The sequence below is a fragment of the Pipistrellus kuhlii genome, unplaced genomic scaffold (genome assembly GCF_014108245.1).
Source record: "Pipistrellus kuhlii isolate mPipKuh1 unplaced genomic scaffold, mPipKuh1.p scaffold_m20_p_1, whole genome shotgun sequence".
Classification (NCBI taxonomy): domain Eukaryota; kingdom Metazoa; phylum Chordata; class Mammalia; order Chiroptera; family Vespertilionidae; genus Pipistrellus; species Pipistrellus kuhlii.
In genome coordinates, this window is record NW_023425404.1 from 130,503,136 (window position 1) to 130,518,778 (window position 15,643).

The 15,643-nt window shown below is 41.8% G+C and overlaps 1 protein-coding gene across 6 annotated transcripts in view; it reads left to right on the plus strand.

Moving 5' to 3' along the window:
- Positions 1-15,643, plus strand: part of LEF1 (lymphoid enhancer binding factor 1) — a 117,266-nt gene that overhangs the window by 71,429 nt on the left and 30,194 nt on the right. For all 6 annotated transcript variants that reach the window (XM_036409459.2, XM_036409449.2, XM_036409474.2 and 3 more), the window contains exon 4: positions 11,289-11,421. In XM_036409459.2, coding sequence (XP_036265352.1) covers positions 11,289-11,421 — 133 coding nt within the window. The remainder of the gene's footprint in view (positions 1-11,288; positions 11,422-15,643) is intronic.

The window sequence follows — 15,643 nt, forward strand, 5'->3', positions numbered from 1 at the left end:
TTCACCTTCACTGCCTTGTTTACCTTCTCTCCCAGGGACCTACACAAGTAGTGCTTTGGAGAAGCGGACTAAACGCCCGCCCGGGCCTCAATAATAATGAAACATTATGCAGTGATGGCCAAGCTTCTCTCTTGGAACAGGGCAGCAGTTTTTAATCTAATGTTCCTCTTCTGTCCTTTGAAAACCACAACCGCCACCCCACCCACCGATGTGTGGTGGTGTTTGTGTATAAAAACACTTGTTCACAACTTTGATCAGATCACAGTGCCTGTAATCTGGGAAAGGTGAGGGACCACTGGGATCTTGTTCTCCCCCATGTCCTTCCCACTACAGGTTTACAAACACATGCTCCCCCTGGAACCCGTGCTTCTGCAGCCAGGAGTCCAGCAGGCTCCTAGGCCTTCCTGCCTCCTTAGAGTCTGGCCACCAACCCACCTTCGGCTTTTCACCTACGGCCCATCCATTACTGGACTTTCTGGACCTGTAATATTTTCCCGCTAGCACTTGTTTTGTGCTTTGGTTTGTTTATCTTGAATGACTCCAGTTCTTTCTTTTAATTTTCAAAAAACGGTCTTAACACGGACAAAAGTATCTCTAACATGAAAAGAAATTGCAGCACCCGAAGGACTAGGGGTGGTCGGTAAAAGTGTTGTGAGATCAATGAGATAATAGGATGGAGTATTGTTATGAAATTATAAGTCATTCTCCCTTTTACTCTGATCTTCTCTCAGCTTCCACCTTAACCCCACTTCCTCTATTTATAGACTCCAGTTACTGGAAAGTGGGGGAGGGGGGGGGGGGGGTAAGGAGAGTGAGAGAGGGGGGTTCCTTTTGGCTCCCGGATTGAGTTATTCCCCTTTGTAGCCATTCTTTGCAGCAGTTCACAGTGAAAAGTTCATCTCTTTGGGATAAAACAGATCTGTATTTGACCCAAGTTCAACCATTTATAGGCTAGCCTGTATGGCCTGGGACAACACTTAACCTTTCTAAGTCTTAATTTGTTTTCTTATTTGAAAACGGGGGAATAAATTTGATCACAAATATGAAAGCATCATTTGTTCTTAGAATATAGTAAGTATTCAGGGAATTATCTCATCTTTCTCACTCAAGTATCCAGGTTCCAGGTTTTTTGTTTTTGAATATATTTTTATTGATTTTTTTTTTTTTTTAAGAAAGAAAGGGAGAGGGAGAGAAAAATAGAAACATCACAGTGATGAGAGAGAATCCTTGATCAGCTGCCTCCTGCACACCCCCACTAGGGATGGAGCCCACAACTTGGGCATGTGCCCCGACCAGGAATCAAACCATGACCTCTTGGTTTACAGGTCCACACTCAACCACTGAGCCGCACTGGCCGGGCCAGGTTCCAGATTTTAACTATTGTGACCTGTACTTCCACTCTTTTCAATTAATTCCCTTTCTTTGATTTATTTCCCTTTTACCATATTTACTTCCTACAGCATTTAGTGCATTAATAAAGATGAATGAATATTAAGACAATTATGTGACTCTTTAGTTACCTTCATGGATCAGATAATTAAGTTAAAACTTAAAGTTAGGCATAACCTTGTAATAGATGAGTTGCACTTAAATATAAAATAATGATTTTTCTAAAAATTTTCTTAAAAGGCAAATGATTGGCCATAATCTAACATGTTGAAATTTTTCCTCAAAATAAATGGGCCTGGATCCTTTAACTCTGTTTGCAGACTGCCCTTTCAATTTCTTCAGCCCTGACCTGCAGTTAACTCGGAACTTTCCCTGCATGCCTGCATACTTAGTCCTTGAAGTGGGGGAGGGGAATGTGCTAATCCTGACTCTTCCCTTCCCCTCCAAACTGCAAGTAACTCCTGTCAGCTCTGATATGTGAGAAGCACACTCTTGACTTGGTAGCCCCTGGATAAAAGGGAGAAAGAAAGCACAAAACTTCACTTCAGAACTTCATGGTATAATCAGAATAACTATAACACCAAATACTAATGTCCGCAGTGCCACTTCATTTTTATCTGCCAGAGATAAGTTGGTTTATCTTTTGTAAGGGAGAGGGGGGGAAAATACAGGAAAGGTAAGTGGGTTATCTTTGTCCTAACCGCCGGTGGAAGGCCTTGCAGGAGCTGTTCGTAGCTGCCCTCTCCCCGAGTCACTGTTGACTTTTGCAAAGGGAGATTATGGGGTGAGCCCTTAAACAGCAGAGAGGCTTCTCCTGGCCATAGAAGAGGAAGTCAGAGATTCTGAACAGGAAGGATTCAAAACCAGCACCATCGCTGCTGTGAGATGGAGGTGGCTTCTTGTCAGGGAGTATGAGTGGCCCCACCTCATAACCAGCAAGGAAATGGGCACAAATCAACAGGGGCTACAGAATCAAGAGTGTGTTCCTCACATATTCTGCTAACAACCAGAGTGAGCCCGCAGAGCCTCCGGCAGGAACCCAGCTTGCCTGGGTACCTTGCGATAGATACCTTGAAACAGAGGACCCGGTCACACCAACTGGTGCTGGAATCCTGCTCAGGGGATCTGTGAGATAGTAAACTGTGATGTATTTATGCAGCAATAGAAAATATAAGAACCGCCGAAACCAGTTTGGCTCAGTGGATAGAGCGTTGGTCTGCGGACTGAAAGGTCCCAGGTTCGATTCCGGTCAAGGGCATGTACATTGGTTGCGGGCACATCCCCAGTAGGGGGTGTGCAGGAGGTGGCTGGTGGATGATTCTCTCTCATTGAAGTTTCTGACTCTCTAGCCCTCTCCCTTCCTCTCTATAAAAAATCAATAAAATATATATTTTTAAAAAAGAAAATACAAGAACCAATCCCAGTTTTTCTGTTAAGGGTATGAATTCTTTCTTAAAAAAAAGTTGACTTCCTAGTTTTGAAAGTCTCGTTTGGGCAACTAGTCCTAAGCAATAGATATTAAATATCTCATTTTGCTCTGCCCTGCCCTAGATGCTTGGGGGTAGTTACCAAGGCATGGCCCCTGTCTGATGGGAGAAAACAGAGGCACAAGCAGATAGTGACAGCTCAGTGTGCTCAGTGCATAGAGTTGTGTCCAAGGGGCTGTGGTACAGGGCAGATGGTGAGTGGACAGGAGGAGTGAGCACTGAAGGTTGCAGATCCATATTCCTGGCTACTGTATGCAAGAATCAAACTCTAATTAAAGAACCCAAGTCCAGGGTTCACAGTGAGTTAAATTAAAGGAGTTTCAGAAATTTTAAATATCATTTAAAAGTATGTGGTACGTATTTTTCTTTGCTTTTCCGATTTCTCTTGACTTGTACATTTAGAATACCAGGAAATAAGGTGTATGGGGGAGATACTAGCTTAGTACATCACAAAACATTTCATTTTTGTAACCCACAAATCAATTTCTCTCTAAATTCAACATAACTGAAATGTTACTTTTCACTTTATTAGATTGAATCATCTGCAATCAACAACAGTTTACGACCTATTACTTTATTATGGGCATCAGTTAAGAGTATGGTCTGTGGACCCCTGAAGTAGGGGGTCCACAAGGTCAGAACTAGTCTAATGGTAACAGTAACCGTTACTTGCTCTTTCACTGTATTGACATTTGCAGTGATGGTGCAAAGCAATGATGGGTAAACGTGCTGGTGCCTTGGCCCCAAATGGTACTGGTAGTCACTGAATTCTGCACCACAACACCCTCCAGGAAAAAGAATGTGCCATTGTCACTTCAGAATACCCTTGATGAAGCAGTAAAAATTATTAGTATTATTGAATCTTGACCTTTGGATTCATAACTGACAAACTATGGTTTCATAGTTTGTTACTTGGCAGATATTTTCTCACAAATGAGCAGAGACTCTCTTTTCAATGAAAACAGCAATTGGCAGCATTTGATGCTAGTGCTAAAATTTGAGCTTTCAAGAAAAAATTACAATTTTAGAAATTTGTGTCCACTGCTTGATAGCTTCTTAAATCTTTTCTGATTAGATCAGCGATGATATAAATTTAGACGCAATTTCTATAATGTATAATGAAATATGTCAATTCACTGAGCCAATATTTACAGATAACTAATGCATAATGTTACAAATGATACATGGGTAAATTCATAGTGCAAGACAGATCAATGAGTGGTAATGTAAGAGTAGGAAAAATATATTGATATGGTTTTTACTCTACACAGCACTGAAAAAACTATTAAAATAATTCTTTCCTTTCCAACAACATATCTGTGTGAGGTCAGACTTTTTTTCATATTCTTCAACCAAAATAACATCAAAGCAGAGACTTGAATTCACATGAAAGCAGACACAAGAACCCTGTTGTCTCCATTAAACCAGATGCTAAAAAGATTTGTGAAAACTGTAAATCTAAATGCCACTCTTCTTCTTTAATGCTTTTGTTTCAAAATGGTCATTTTTCATATAAATATTTTAATGTTAACGTAACGGGCTTATACTTTTTAAATAATTTAATAAATACCTTTAAATTTTTTATTTTTATGTTGTGAAGGGAGCAGTGCGGGGCAGGATGAGTGGGGACTTGGTATTTATCATTTGAATGTGATAAGTATTTATAAATAAACCAACACAAACAAAAGCTCATTGGGATCCTCTAAGATTTTTAAGAGTATTAAGGTGTTCTGAGAACAAAAAAACATTTGAGAATTGTTGCTGAAAGAGGTATTTTTTAAACGAATAAACATAGATTGTATTATCGATTAAATTATGATCTAACAGAAGAAGTAAAGCAAGTACATAGAAAACATATGTACATATGAGTCCATAGCAAGTTCTAACCCGGAAAGATGTGTGTGTTTTAAGATTTCAAGTGTGCCACTTGTGATAAATCTCGAAGGGTGGGAGGGATTGCTTCAAGCATTGATGAGAGGAAAGTTTTGAGATCACAGACACTGTAGACTAAACATACGTTGGCAGAATAAGGAAGGAGGAGTTTGGTGGGGAATTCACCTGAAAGAAAGCATATTTCTAATTCTAAAATTTACTTTGTTTTAGAGATGAATGATCTGAATTTTGGGGAACAGAGCAATTTATTTAGGGGCTCTATTTTTCTTTTCTCTTTCCTTTATTCATTCCACAAGAACTTATTGAGCAATATTATGTGCTGGGACCTGAGTAAGAGGTTTTATTTGCATTGCTCATTAATCTTCAGTTTAATCCTGTGAAGTATTAGGCCACCCATTTTACGCAGGAGGAAACTGAAATTCTGAAAATTCAGTGAATTACCTAAAAACGAGGCATTTAAATGTTTGGGATTTGAACTGTACCTCCAGTGTCCATGTACTTAAATATTAAATGATTTTATTACTCTCTCTCCCACTTGGATGTTGGACTACCTGATGGAGTACAAGCTATGGATTTCAGCATCACTGACTTGAGGAGTCAAATCCTGTCTATGCTACTTAATATCCTGGGTGATCTTGTATAAATTATCTATGTCTCAGAACCTTGGTTTTCTTCTCTATAAAACAGAAATCTTAACACCTAGCTGATGGGGGATTTCGGGATTAAATGAGATACTATATGGAGATCATCGCTTGTAGAGAACTGGGAAAACTGTGGGTGGGCCACACCCATTCTTAGCAGCTCTCCCAGCAGTCTGTCTGTAGTTAGTCCTGCTAGTGACCTCAGTCTTCCCCAAGTGGTCAGTTGTTCTGTCCAGACGCTTTCTGGCAGCGGAGCCCAAGGCAGGCCACACTGGCTGGCAGGGTGTTTGGAACGGAGGGGAAGAGGGGAGCTGTGTAGGGAGCAGTGTGGGGCAGGACGAGCAGGGCCTCGGTACCAAACCATGCCAGCACAAGTCCTCTGTCAACTAGTTATTTCTGAGCTGTGTGTCCAAAAGGACTCGGCCTTCTCACCTATAAATACAGCGACACTGCCCACTTAGGTAGACAAACGCCAGAGGGTGCAACGTCACGGCCATTAGGACGGGCACTTATTGTGTATCCACCCACATTCCTCCCTTTCCCTGCGACATGTTCCTCCCCTCTTAGGAGAGCATCCCGGGTGTCCGGTGATGGGACACCTTTGCCTCCAGGAATATTTGTCCCTTGTGAACCTTGCAACTTCACCAGTTCCTGCTCCGGAAGTCTTCTGAGCCCAGTGCCCCACCGCTATCTGAAAAGAGCTATTGCATCTCAAACAGCACTGATCTTCGATTCAGAAGCCGCCTCAGCTCCCAATCAGGTGTCTAGCTTTGGTAGGTCTTAGGAAAGGCTGCCAGCACTAAACGTTACTTTTGAGGTCTAGTTGGTGCAAGGATCATCACATCCTTTCGCGGTAAATCAGATCTGCTCCTCTTTGGGGGAAGGCTTAGGAAGCCCGGATTCTCATAGGAGGAGGGAAGGCATGAGGTGAAATTTCAGGGCTTCTACTGTACCAGTACCAGACTTTCTAGGAATGTAATAAAGCCTTGAATACCACCATAACAACCAGATGAAATTCCTCATTTCAGCAGGTTGGTGGAGTGTTAAAATGCCCCTGGATTCAGTGATTGCCGGGAGGACTCTGGGTGAAATGCACAGCCAGTTGAAATGGTACTCGGGGCCTTATGCACAGTTAGATCCTCTTTGTGCTGTGGGTTTGGTTGAAACCTGGAGACGTGCAAAATGGGTTCTATCCAGCAGACCCGCAGGTTTCTCCCCAATTACTCCACTTACCAGCAGGCCCACGCCTTGGCCAGGAGGGAGCTGAACCACCTTTTAGTCCTTTCCAGAAAGAACCACATACCCAGAGGCTGAGAGCTTTCATGCCAGCGGGGGAGTGGTCGCTTCTGGGAATGCTGCTGAGGGTGACTCTCCGGATCCCCAAATGGCATGTGCTTCGTGTGGGTGTTTTGGCCGTGATGCCAAAGAGGCCGATGCCTGCCGGGAGCAGCCTGGGTGGCCACCACACAGCTTCCGGGAAGGCTTCCCAGCCGTGGAGAGAGGGTGGCGGTGGCGTCTCTGCAGGCCTCACCGCTTCCGCTGAGGCGCCTCTTAGCCCGAGGCGATTCCTGCGCCTGGGACAGAGACCATGGGGTCGTCATGGACATGCGTCCTGTTAGGTATGGCCCAGATGGTCGGTGCAGAGCCCGAGGTTTTATGACCTTGGCTCTCCCGGGAGGGTGCGTGCCGGACTGGCAGTGAATGTGGCCCTTGGGAAAGTTGCTGACCTTCTTTCTATGCCTCAGTGTACCTATCTCCAAGGTATGGTGTTAGTTGCTATGATAATGATGTGCTTTGTGGGTAGGATAGCCTGGTGGTGGTTTTTTGAGTTTGGGAAGGGATTGTGAGCTTCCTGCTGAATGAGTGGGAGAGCTATCTTCTGGAGTCCGCCTTTGGTGTTCTGTGCCCCCTTCCTCTCAGGACCCACCCACTCTCTCCATCTTTTTCTTTTCCTTTGCATACCCAACCCATCCCCTGCTTGAGATAAAAGAATGTGAAGTCTAGATGGAATCAAAATAGCAGGGGGTGTGGCCTGACGGAGCCGCTTACTGCCATGTGAGCTTAGGCCTGAGTGCTTCCGCCTCTGAGCGGCCTCGGCATTCGGGGGATGACCCAGGCTCCTGGCGATCTCATGAAGGTGGGGCAACTGCCTGCTGTCACCTGGGAAAGGAAACAGGACAAACGTTGGGAGCTCCTGGTGCTTCTCCACAGGAAGCTAAGACTCACCTGATTGTACCTGTGAGTGGAAAAGAAAGCCGTGTGTCCTCCCGCCCTTCCCCGTGGGGAGATGTGTGGGAGCCGGGGGCCAGGGGTGTCTATGGAATGAGATTCGAGGTGCGCAGAGTAGGAGCTAAAAGGATGGCCCCCACTGCCTCGAGGTCCTAGGGTTTCCAGACTCATGGTATCCCCAGTGACCCTGAGCTCCTGGAGTGGTGCAGTGAGCAGCCCTGGGTTGTCCTAAGTGCTGAAAGCAGTCCTGGCTTGCTCACCCATTCCCTGGTGACCTCCATTTCCTGTTTTAGAAAATAGAATCTTAGACTATTTGGTTTAAAACTGTTGGTTTCTTACAGTGTTAACATAATACAAAGGCATACAATTACTATACTCTCTTATCCCCAGCATTCTTTTCATCTTAGTATTCGATGTCACCCTCTGAGATTTTACTCGTCTTGTTTACGTATTTGTCCGTTGTCTCCAGGCTCCTAGAAAGGAGGCTGCTCAAGAACAGCAGCCTCATCTGTGCTGGCCATCAGCGCCCTCATTGCTCCTGGCACATTGCAGGTGCTTAAATACACACATAGGCCCACATGCACTGCGCAACCGCACATTATAATGCAATTACATCAAGCTGTCTGTAAAGACCAGGCAGTCACTTGGTTATTCCTCCTCCTTTCCCTTTGCCCCACCCAAGATGCACCACATGGTGATTTGGAGATCTGAGGCTAGAATTAAGAACGGTTATATTGTCTTTAAAACTTACTCAGAGCAGCTGTGCCTGGGTTCTTGCCTTGTGCGTGCACATAGTGTCAAAGGACAGTCCCTCGTGCTCTCAGGGGAAGCTCACTGTTTAGGGCCGAGGACACTCGATCATGCTGGTGATGTGTAGTGTCCTTTGATCCTGCTCAGGTGCCCGGTGGAGGTGGTTGGCAGGAGCCAAATATAAAACTTGAGAATTGTGCTCACTCTTACTATGATGATTTCATATTGCTTTCATATTGATTTGGCCACCAAAATGGACATAAGCCTTGTTGGTTATAACACACTCCTAGTACGCTATCCATCGTGCAAAATATAAGACAAGGCCAAAGCTTAAATTAAAATCCCTGGCTTCTTATCTCTTTCCCACAGGAAAGCAAATCTGTGTTGAAAACCGTAAAATTAAGAGGAGAGCAAGGATAGCATAATTTAGCAAAAATTCATGGCACTGAATTCTGAGCTATATGACTGGAGGGATAGGTCAGACGTTAAGGAGAGGCTGCCTGCTAATGCGAGTTCCTGAAGATGGTGCTATGGAAATAAGAAAGGCATGCAAAATGCATAAGTGTTTTCAGGAGATTTCTGCAATGCTTATTTCTTTTCAACTACCTTAAGAAAATATCTTCCTGGATTGTTTGGCAACTATACTTATGAGACTTTCGAAATGAAAATCAAAGCTCTTATCCTAAAGTATCGTTGAAACATATTCGTTTTAGCATTTGGGTGTTGAGATTTTTGTTTCCATTTGAAAAGGGGTTTATAACAATATCCCCCCATCTCCGCACCCACCCTCCCATCACCCCCTTCCTCCTCTAGATTCTGAACTCCTTGTATGTAAGAAGCTCATCGTTGTATTTGGCAGACTGCATCATTAACACTTGAAAAGCACTGGAACATTTTTTTTAACCTTTTACACATTTATATGCATAGATGTCTGTGCTGAGGTATGTAGAGAAAAGGCATGTGGCTTTGATAATGGCGTTCTATTTAATAAATGCCAAGGGCTATACTGGCGATGCAAGTGCTGCCATTAGAGAGGAGCTGATAATTATAAAACAGGGAAAATCATATCATGGTCTGAAAAAGGGTGATCCCCCCCCCCCCGCCTTGCGTTTTTTCCCTTCATCAGTTTCTTTTGGGTGGAGGTTATAATGACAGGGTATAGAAAATTACTATTACTGGCTGTAAAGAGAATTTAGTGTTACTAGGATAATTGCTCCTAATTTTCCTGAGGGTAGACCTTCTTGCTGGAGCCACTTACTTTTTATACCTAATTTGTAAAAAACATCAAATGCGAAATGATGCATATCCTAGTGCTACCAGCACACACACGGGTGTTTCAGGGCCCGAAACCAGCCGGATATAGACCGCATTCTAGGCAGTTTATACTGTGCAGGGCAGTTTTCAAGCACTTCCCCCAATTTTTAAATACAGACATTTGCTTTTGGAGAAATGGATTTCAGGTGCATTTTAGACTAGTACAGTAAAAATCTCATGATTTCAAACTATTGATGGTGAAGGCATGTCTGAAGTAGTGAATTAATAGTTAATATTCATTGTATCTTATCCCTCCTAAATCACAAGTTTAATGTTTGCAAATAGAGATCTTTGTGAGACTGGTTTAATTAGTCTATGTGTTTAAAATCAGAAACATTTTGTATGTATATAGTTATGTCAAGTTTATTGTCTTTTGGGGGGAGGAGGTATAAAGTTTCTGAAAAATCTATCTTAATTAGGTTAAACTGCCTGGGTCTTGCTTATATTACTGATTTACTTAGTGTACTTTCTTGAGGGGGCAAGGAGTTTATTCAACTATAAGCAAACAAAAAGATCCCAGATTTCAAACTGATGAAGTCCAAATAAATAACCTGTACCTTAAAAAAAATGTTATGTAGCTTTGGGCTTCCAATTTAAATAAATTTATTTTTAAACAAATACAAGATAGAATATATAAGTTGTTAACAATTTAAAGTGATTTTTACAAGCTATATTTCACATTATGCATTTAAACACAAGAATGGAAATTCATTTTATTAATTAAGACTTCTTAGAAACTAGAGATCATGAAGATGAACTGAGTAGGCCTAAAACACAATGGGTGGTCAAGTTTCATTGACAAAGCTATAACACATTAAAGTGGTATAACATGATTCTTAGAGATGTACACTTATAGAATCATAAATTATATAAATCAATGGAATATCATTACAGCAAATTTATATTTATTAATTAGGTTGTTTGAAATGTTGCCCTTCAAATTGGCAGTATTTATTTGTTCATTGAATAATTTTTTATTGAGTGCTTTTTTATTGCTAGACATATGTAATGAATAAAGAGCTTATAAAGCATTCATATCCTTTGCTCCAATAACTCTTTGTTGAAATCACTCTGAAGAGATCATGGAAACAAATATGTATAGGATTCATGTCATATGGAATAATAGCACTCAACCTACATCTCCATAGGGGAGTTGGTTAAATAACTGATAACCTCCTAGTGGTCAGCAAACTCATTAGTCAACAGAACCAAATATCAATAGTACAACGACTGAAATTTCTTTGGAGAGCCAAATTTTTTAAACTTCTAACGCCACTTCTTCAAAATAGACTCGCCCAGGCCGTGGTATTTTGTGGAGGAGCCACACTCAAGGTGCCAAAGAGCTGCATGTGGCTCAAGAGCCAGTTTGCCGACCACTGGGCTAGTAAGACATAAGTAGTATTTAGCACGGACAGATTCTGGAGGTCTAAATGGGTACAGCAGCTGATTTCCGCTCTCCAGGTCTGGCGAGGACTCTCCGGCTATGCTGGTGCCCAGTTACTGCTATTGTGTGGCTTTTTCTCTGGGAGAGGAGACAGGAGCCAGGCATCCATGGTTAACTGTTGACCTTGTGGTTACTTTGCAGTCGAATAAAGTGCCCGTGGTGCAGCCATCCCATGCGGTTCATCCTCTCACCCCCCTCATCACTTACAGCGACGAGCACTTTTCTCCAGGATCACACCCGTCACACATCCCGTCAGATGTCAACTCCAAACAAGGTGAGAGCCCTGCCCGTCCAGGGCTGCTGCAGTCAGGGAGGAGCCGTGCCACGCCAGCCTGGGGACCTCACCGGGGCCTTTGCTCCCTGTCACCGGGTGGATCAAAATGGATTGTTAGAGATGGAGAGCATTATGTTGAGTGAAATAAGCAGGCAGAGAAAGATAAATATTACATGATCTCACTCATTTGTGGAATATAATGAACAACATAAACTGGTGAACAAAATTAGATCCAGAGACAGAGAAATGTCAATCAGAACATCAAACCTCAGGGAAGGTAGGGGAGGGTGGGGGTAAGGGGGAGAGATCAACCAAAGGACTTGTATGCATGCATATAAGCCTAACCAGTGGACAACAGACAACAGGGGTGTAGGGGCATGAATGGGAGGTGGGGGCGGGTAATGGGAGAATAAGGACACATATGTAATACTTTAATCAATAAAGAAATAAAAAAAATTTAAATGGATTGTTAGGAGACAAGAATAATTTTTTATAGCCGTTTTAAAAAACCCAAAAGAATTTGTTGTTGCTGCTTTTATTTTTCAGGACAAAAACATGAAGAACCTAGAAGGGTTATTTTCAAAGTGACAGCTCTGAAAGTCTAGACTCCACAATATAGACCAATATGTTATACAAATTTACTAAAAATCCAGTCTTTAAGTCCTCCTACAGTTACTCATTATTTCAGCAGTACCACCCTGTTTCCCCCAAAATAAGACAGTGTCTTATATTAATTTTTTCTCCCAAAGTTGCGCTAGGTCTTATTTTCAGGGGATGTCTTATCTTTCCACGCGCTAGGTCTTATTTTTGGAGGATGTCTTATTTTCGGGGAAACACGGTAGGAGTTGATGGTAGTGTTAAAAGAAAAGTTAGAGCCCTAACCAGTTTGGCTCAGTGGACAGAGCTTAGGCCTGCGGACCGAAGGGTCCTGAGTTTGATTCTGGTCAAGGGCACATGCCCTGGTTGTGGGCTCGATCCCACGTAGAGGACGTTCAGAAGGCAGCCTATCAATGACTTTCTCTCATCACTGATCTCTCTCTCTCTCTCTCTCTCTCTCTCTTCTCTGAAATCAATAAAATACATTTTTTAAAGAAAAGTTAGAAAAGGGACAAAGTAGGAAATTTTTACTTTCAAATATTACCTTTTTGAGCCGTTAGTGGTTTCTTTTAGTTTCAGTCATATACCTGTTAGGTTTTATCCTCTTTTTTATTATTTACAGCACCAACTTAGACACGGATAATAAAAGTACAAAACCATAACATGAATCTTACTTGCTTCTCTACATTATTGCCAAGTTCCCCTTCTGTATCGCTTACAGAAAAGCACACAGCACAGAGGTCTGAGAAATGGGAATTCCAGTGGGGTGGGGTGCTTGGCTGTGGACACAGAGCTCTGGGTCTCCCCACCTGCGGGTCTCTCGGACTGAGAGCCAACTCTGAGGTTAAATTTGTTCCTGGGCGGCCTGTGCTCTTTCCATGTACGTCCACACTTGCACTTCAACAGAATCTTTAGGGGTTCCAAATACATCCCACATACCTGAAAGTAATATAATATTGAACATCAACTGTAACTGAAGAAAGAGAAATAAATATTCTGTAAAACCAAGTGAAGGCAGAGAATAGACAGGTGACATTTTTACCATCTTCAGCACCTCACCCCTTTGTCCAGCCCTCTCTTTGTCCTGTAGTGGAAACGACGTTAAGTTTGTGAAAAAGAGTGGAGTTCAGGGGCTGGGAGTTGTGTTGTCGTTTTTCACCACTGTGAGTACTTCCAGGTTACACACGCAGCACCTTCACTTCCTTCCCTGGTTAAAATAGGCAGCTTATTTGAGGACTTAGTTACTACTGGACTTTGACTTGAGTGGAGCCCATACCTCTACTTAAAGAAGGTAAGAATCACCCATGCAGAGGTGACCAGGTATGCCTCAGTTTTGATCATTTTCGGTCCTTTCTCTATTTCCTGGTACCAGGGACCTCCAAAAATTAAGAAACATCAAGGACAGGTCTATGGATTTATGGAAGAAGGCATTTTAGGAAGAAGGCCAAGTTTCAGAGGGAAGATGAGAAGTATGACCTGGGATTGGAATAATCTAAAGGGCGACATGAGGTAGGCAGTTTAGATATCCTGGTCCCAAGGCAGGGCCTGAGCCAGAGACACACGCCCGAGAACCACAAAGGTGTAGGTGACAGGTAAAGGCAGTTGTAAGAACTCAAACAAGCTGTTAACAGAAAGAACCCAACAGTGGGTTTTTATTAAGTGTTTAACTATTTATTTAGTTAACAGTTACATGGTGCTTCCTATGTCCTGGCCTCTGTTCTAAGCACTTCAAAATGAGCTTATTTAAAGGAATAATATATATATCAGTTTTGTAGATTTTCTCTTTAAGAATTCTAGACAGTTCAGTTTTTAAAAAAAATATATTTTATTGAGTTTTTACAGAGAGCAAGGGAGAAGGATAAAGAGCTAAAAACATCGATGAGAGAGAACCATCGACCAGCTGCCTCCAGCACACCCCCTACTGGGGTTGTGCCCGCAACCAATATATATGCTATTGACCGGAATCAAACCTGTGACCTTTCAGTCCACAGGCTGACACTCTATCCACTGAGCCAAACTGGTTTCGGCGACAGTTCCATTTTTAAAAAAGACAAGTTTATAAACGGGTATCAATTACATTTCTATTATATTTTATCTTCTGTTCCCATCACTTACTGCTACCCTATCTTGTTTTGCCTTACTAATTATAATTATACCTTTGCTTCACAAACTTTTCTCTTTTTAACAAACTCCAGAACTAGAGAAGGCCCAGAAGTTGTCTGCTTGCAGTTTCTTTGAAAAGTTGCATTATTTTCACATTCTACTCTTTGTTTTGCTTTTAACGTAAAGACCCTCTTTTTTTTTATTTTTATTACTTTTTGTCCTGGACTTCATGTATCTCAGGGGATATGTAAACTTTGGTTTGAAAAGAATGGATTTACATGATTTCAAATTATATTATTCATTTGAGAGTACATTCTCACTAGGTTTCTTGCTTTTCCTTCTTTTCTCTCCTTCAGTCTGCCTTTTGGCTTTATCATGTAGCTCAATTAGTTAGAACATTAGTTAGGCCAGAGTCACTGGTTTCAAAGTCCCCGGGAAGCTGGTTAGCTTTATTAAATAAAAATAAAAGTGCAACAACAACTGAAAACCAAAAGGATGTCATGTGCATATTCTGACACTAGATATAATCATCCAATAAATTAACCTGTTCGTCAGCAGAACCCATCTCATTCATAAGAAAATAACTTAGGTTGGTTTCCCACTAGGAAGCACGTTAGTTTTTACCTTCCTGTCAGTGTGTTGGTGTGTGGAGTTGTGTGCAGGTGTAGAAACAGGAAAGGAAGATAATAACAATCATTTTGTTCTACTCATTTCTGGTAAAAATATTAAAAAGAAAGAGCGTTTAGGAAATGCTGGGTTTATTTATACCTACTTATATCTTTCTATTCATGGATTTCCTATTAAATAACAACAAAAACATATCACTTATACTGTGTGCCAGGTGTTTTCTGTATTACACCTATTAATGTATTTATTCTTCACAACAACCCCTGTTCTATTTTTATTCTGATTTTACAGAATAATGAATCACTTCCTCAAAGATATGTAGTTGAGTGGCAAAATTAATATGTCCATATAGTCTAACTCCAAGTTACTTGTAAAAGCTTGCAAATGTTTAAGGCCATGCTGTGTATAGCCTGCAGCACACAGTAGGTGTCCAGTAAATAGCAGTTAAATCAAGATATGAAGTCAGCAGTTGGTAGAGGGTCACACACTTCTAGGAATCTTTGGGAGCAGGTTCTTAAGACAACAATAACCTGCTTAGAAAACAGAGATCCATCTTCTGCTCATGTAGTGACCTAAGGCCCACCATGTACTTCTGTACCTGCAAAATGGTTGATAATCTTGACCCAGCATGGGGAATCGGTCTGTTTAAACACTTTTTTTCACTTGTTCATTTGTTCAGTCACTCAAAAGTATTTATTGAGAGCCTCCTGTGGAGACAAACCCTGGTTTGATACATTGATTGGCAAAACATGGTTTCTCTTTTCCCAAGCTCTGTTTAAACCCAGGCAGGAAATCATTTGCACAAACTAACTATAAAAGAAAATGAAGAACATCTTGAGTACCACGTTAAAAGTACAAATAAAACCTTGTGAATTCAAAGAAGAAAGAGATTTTT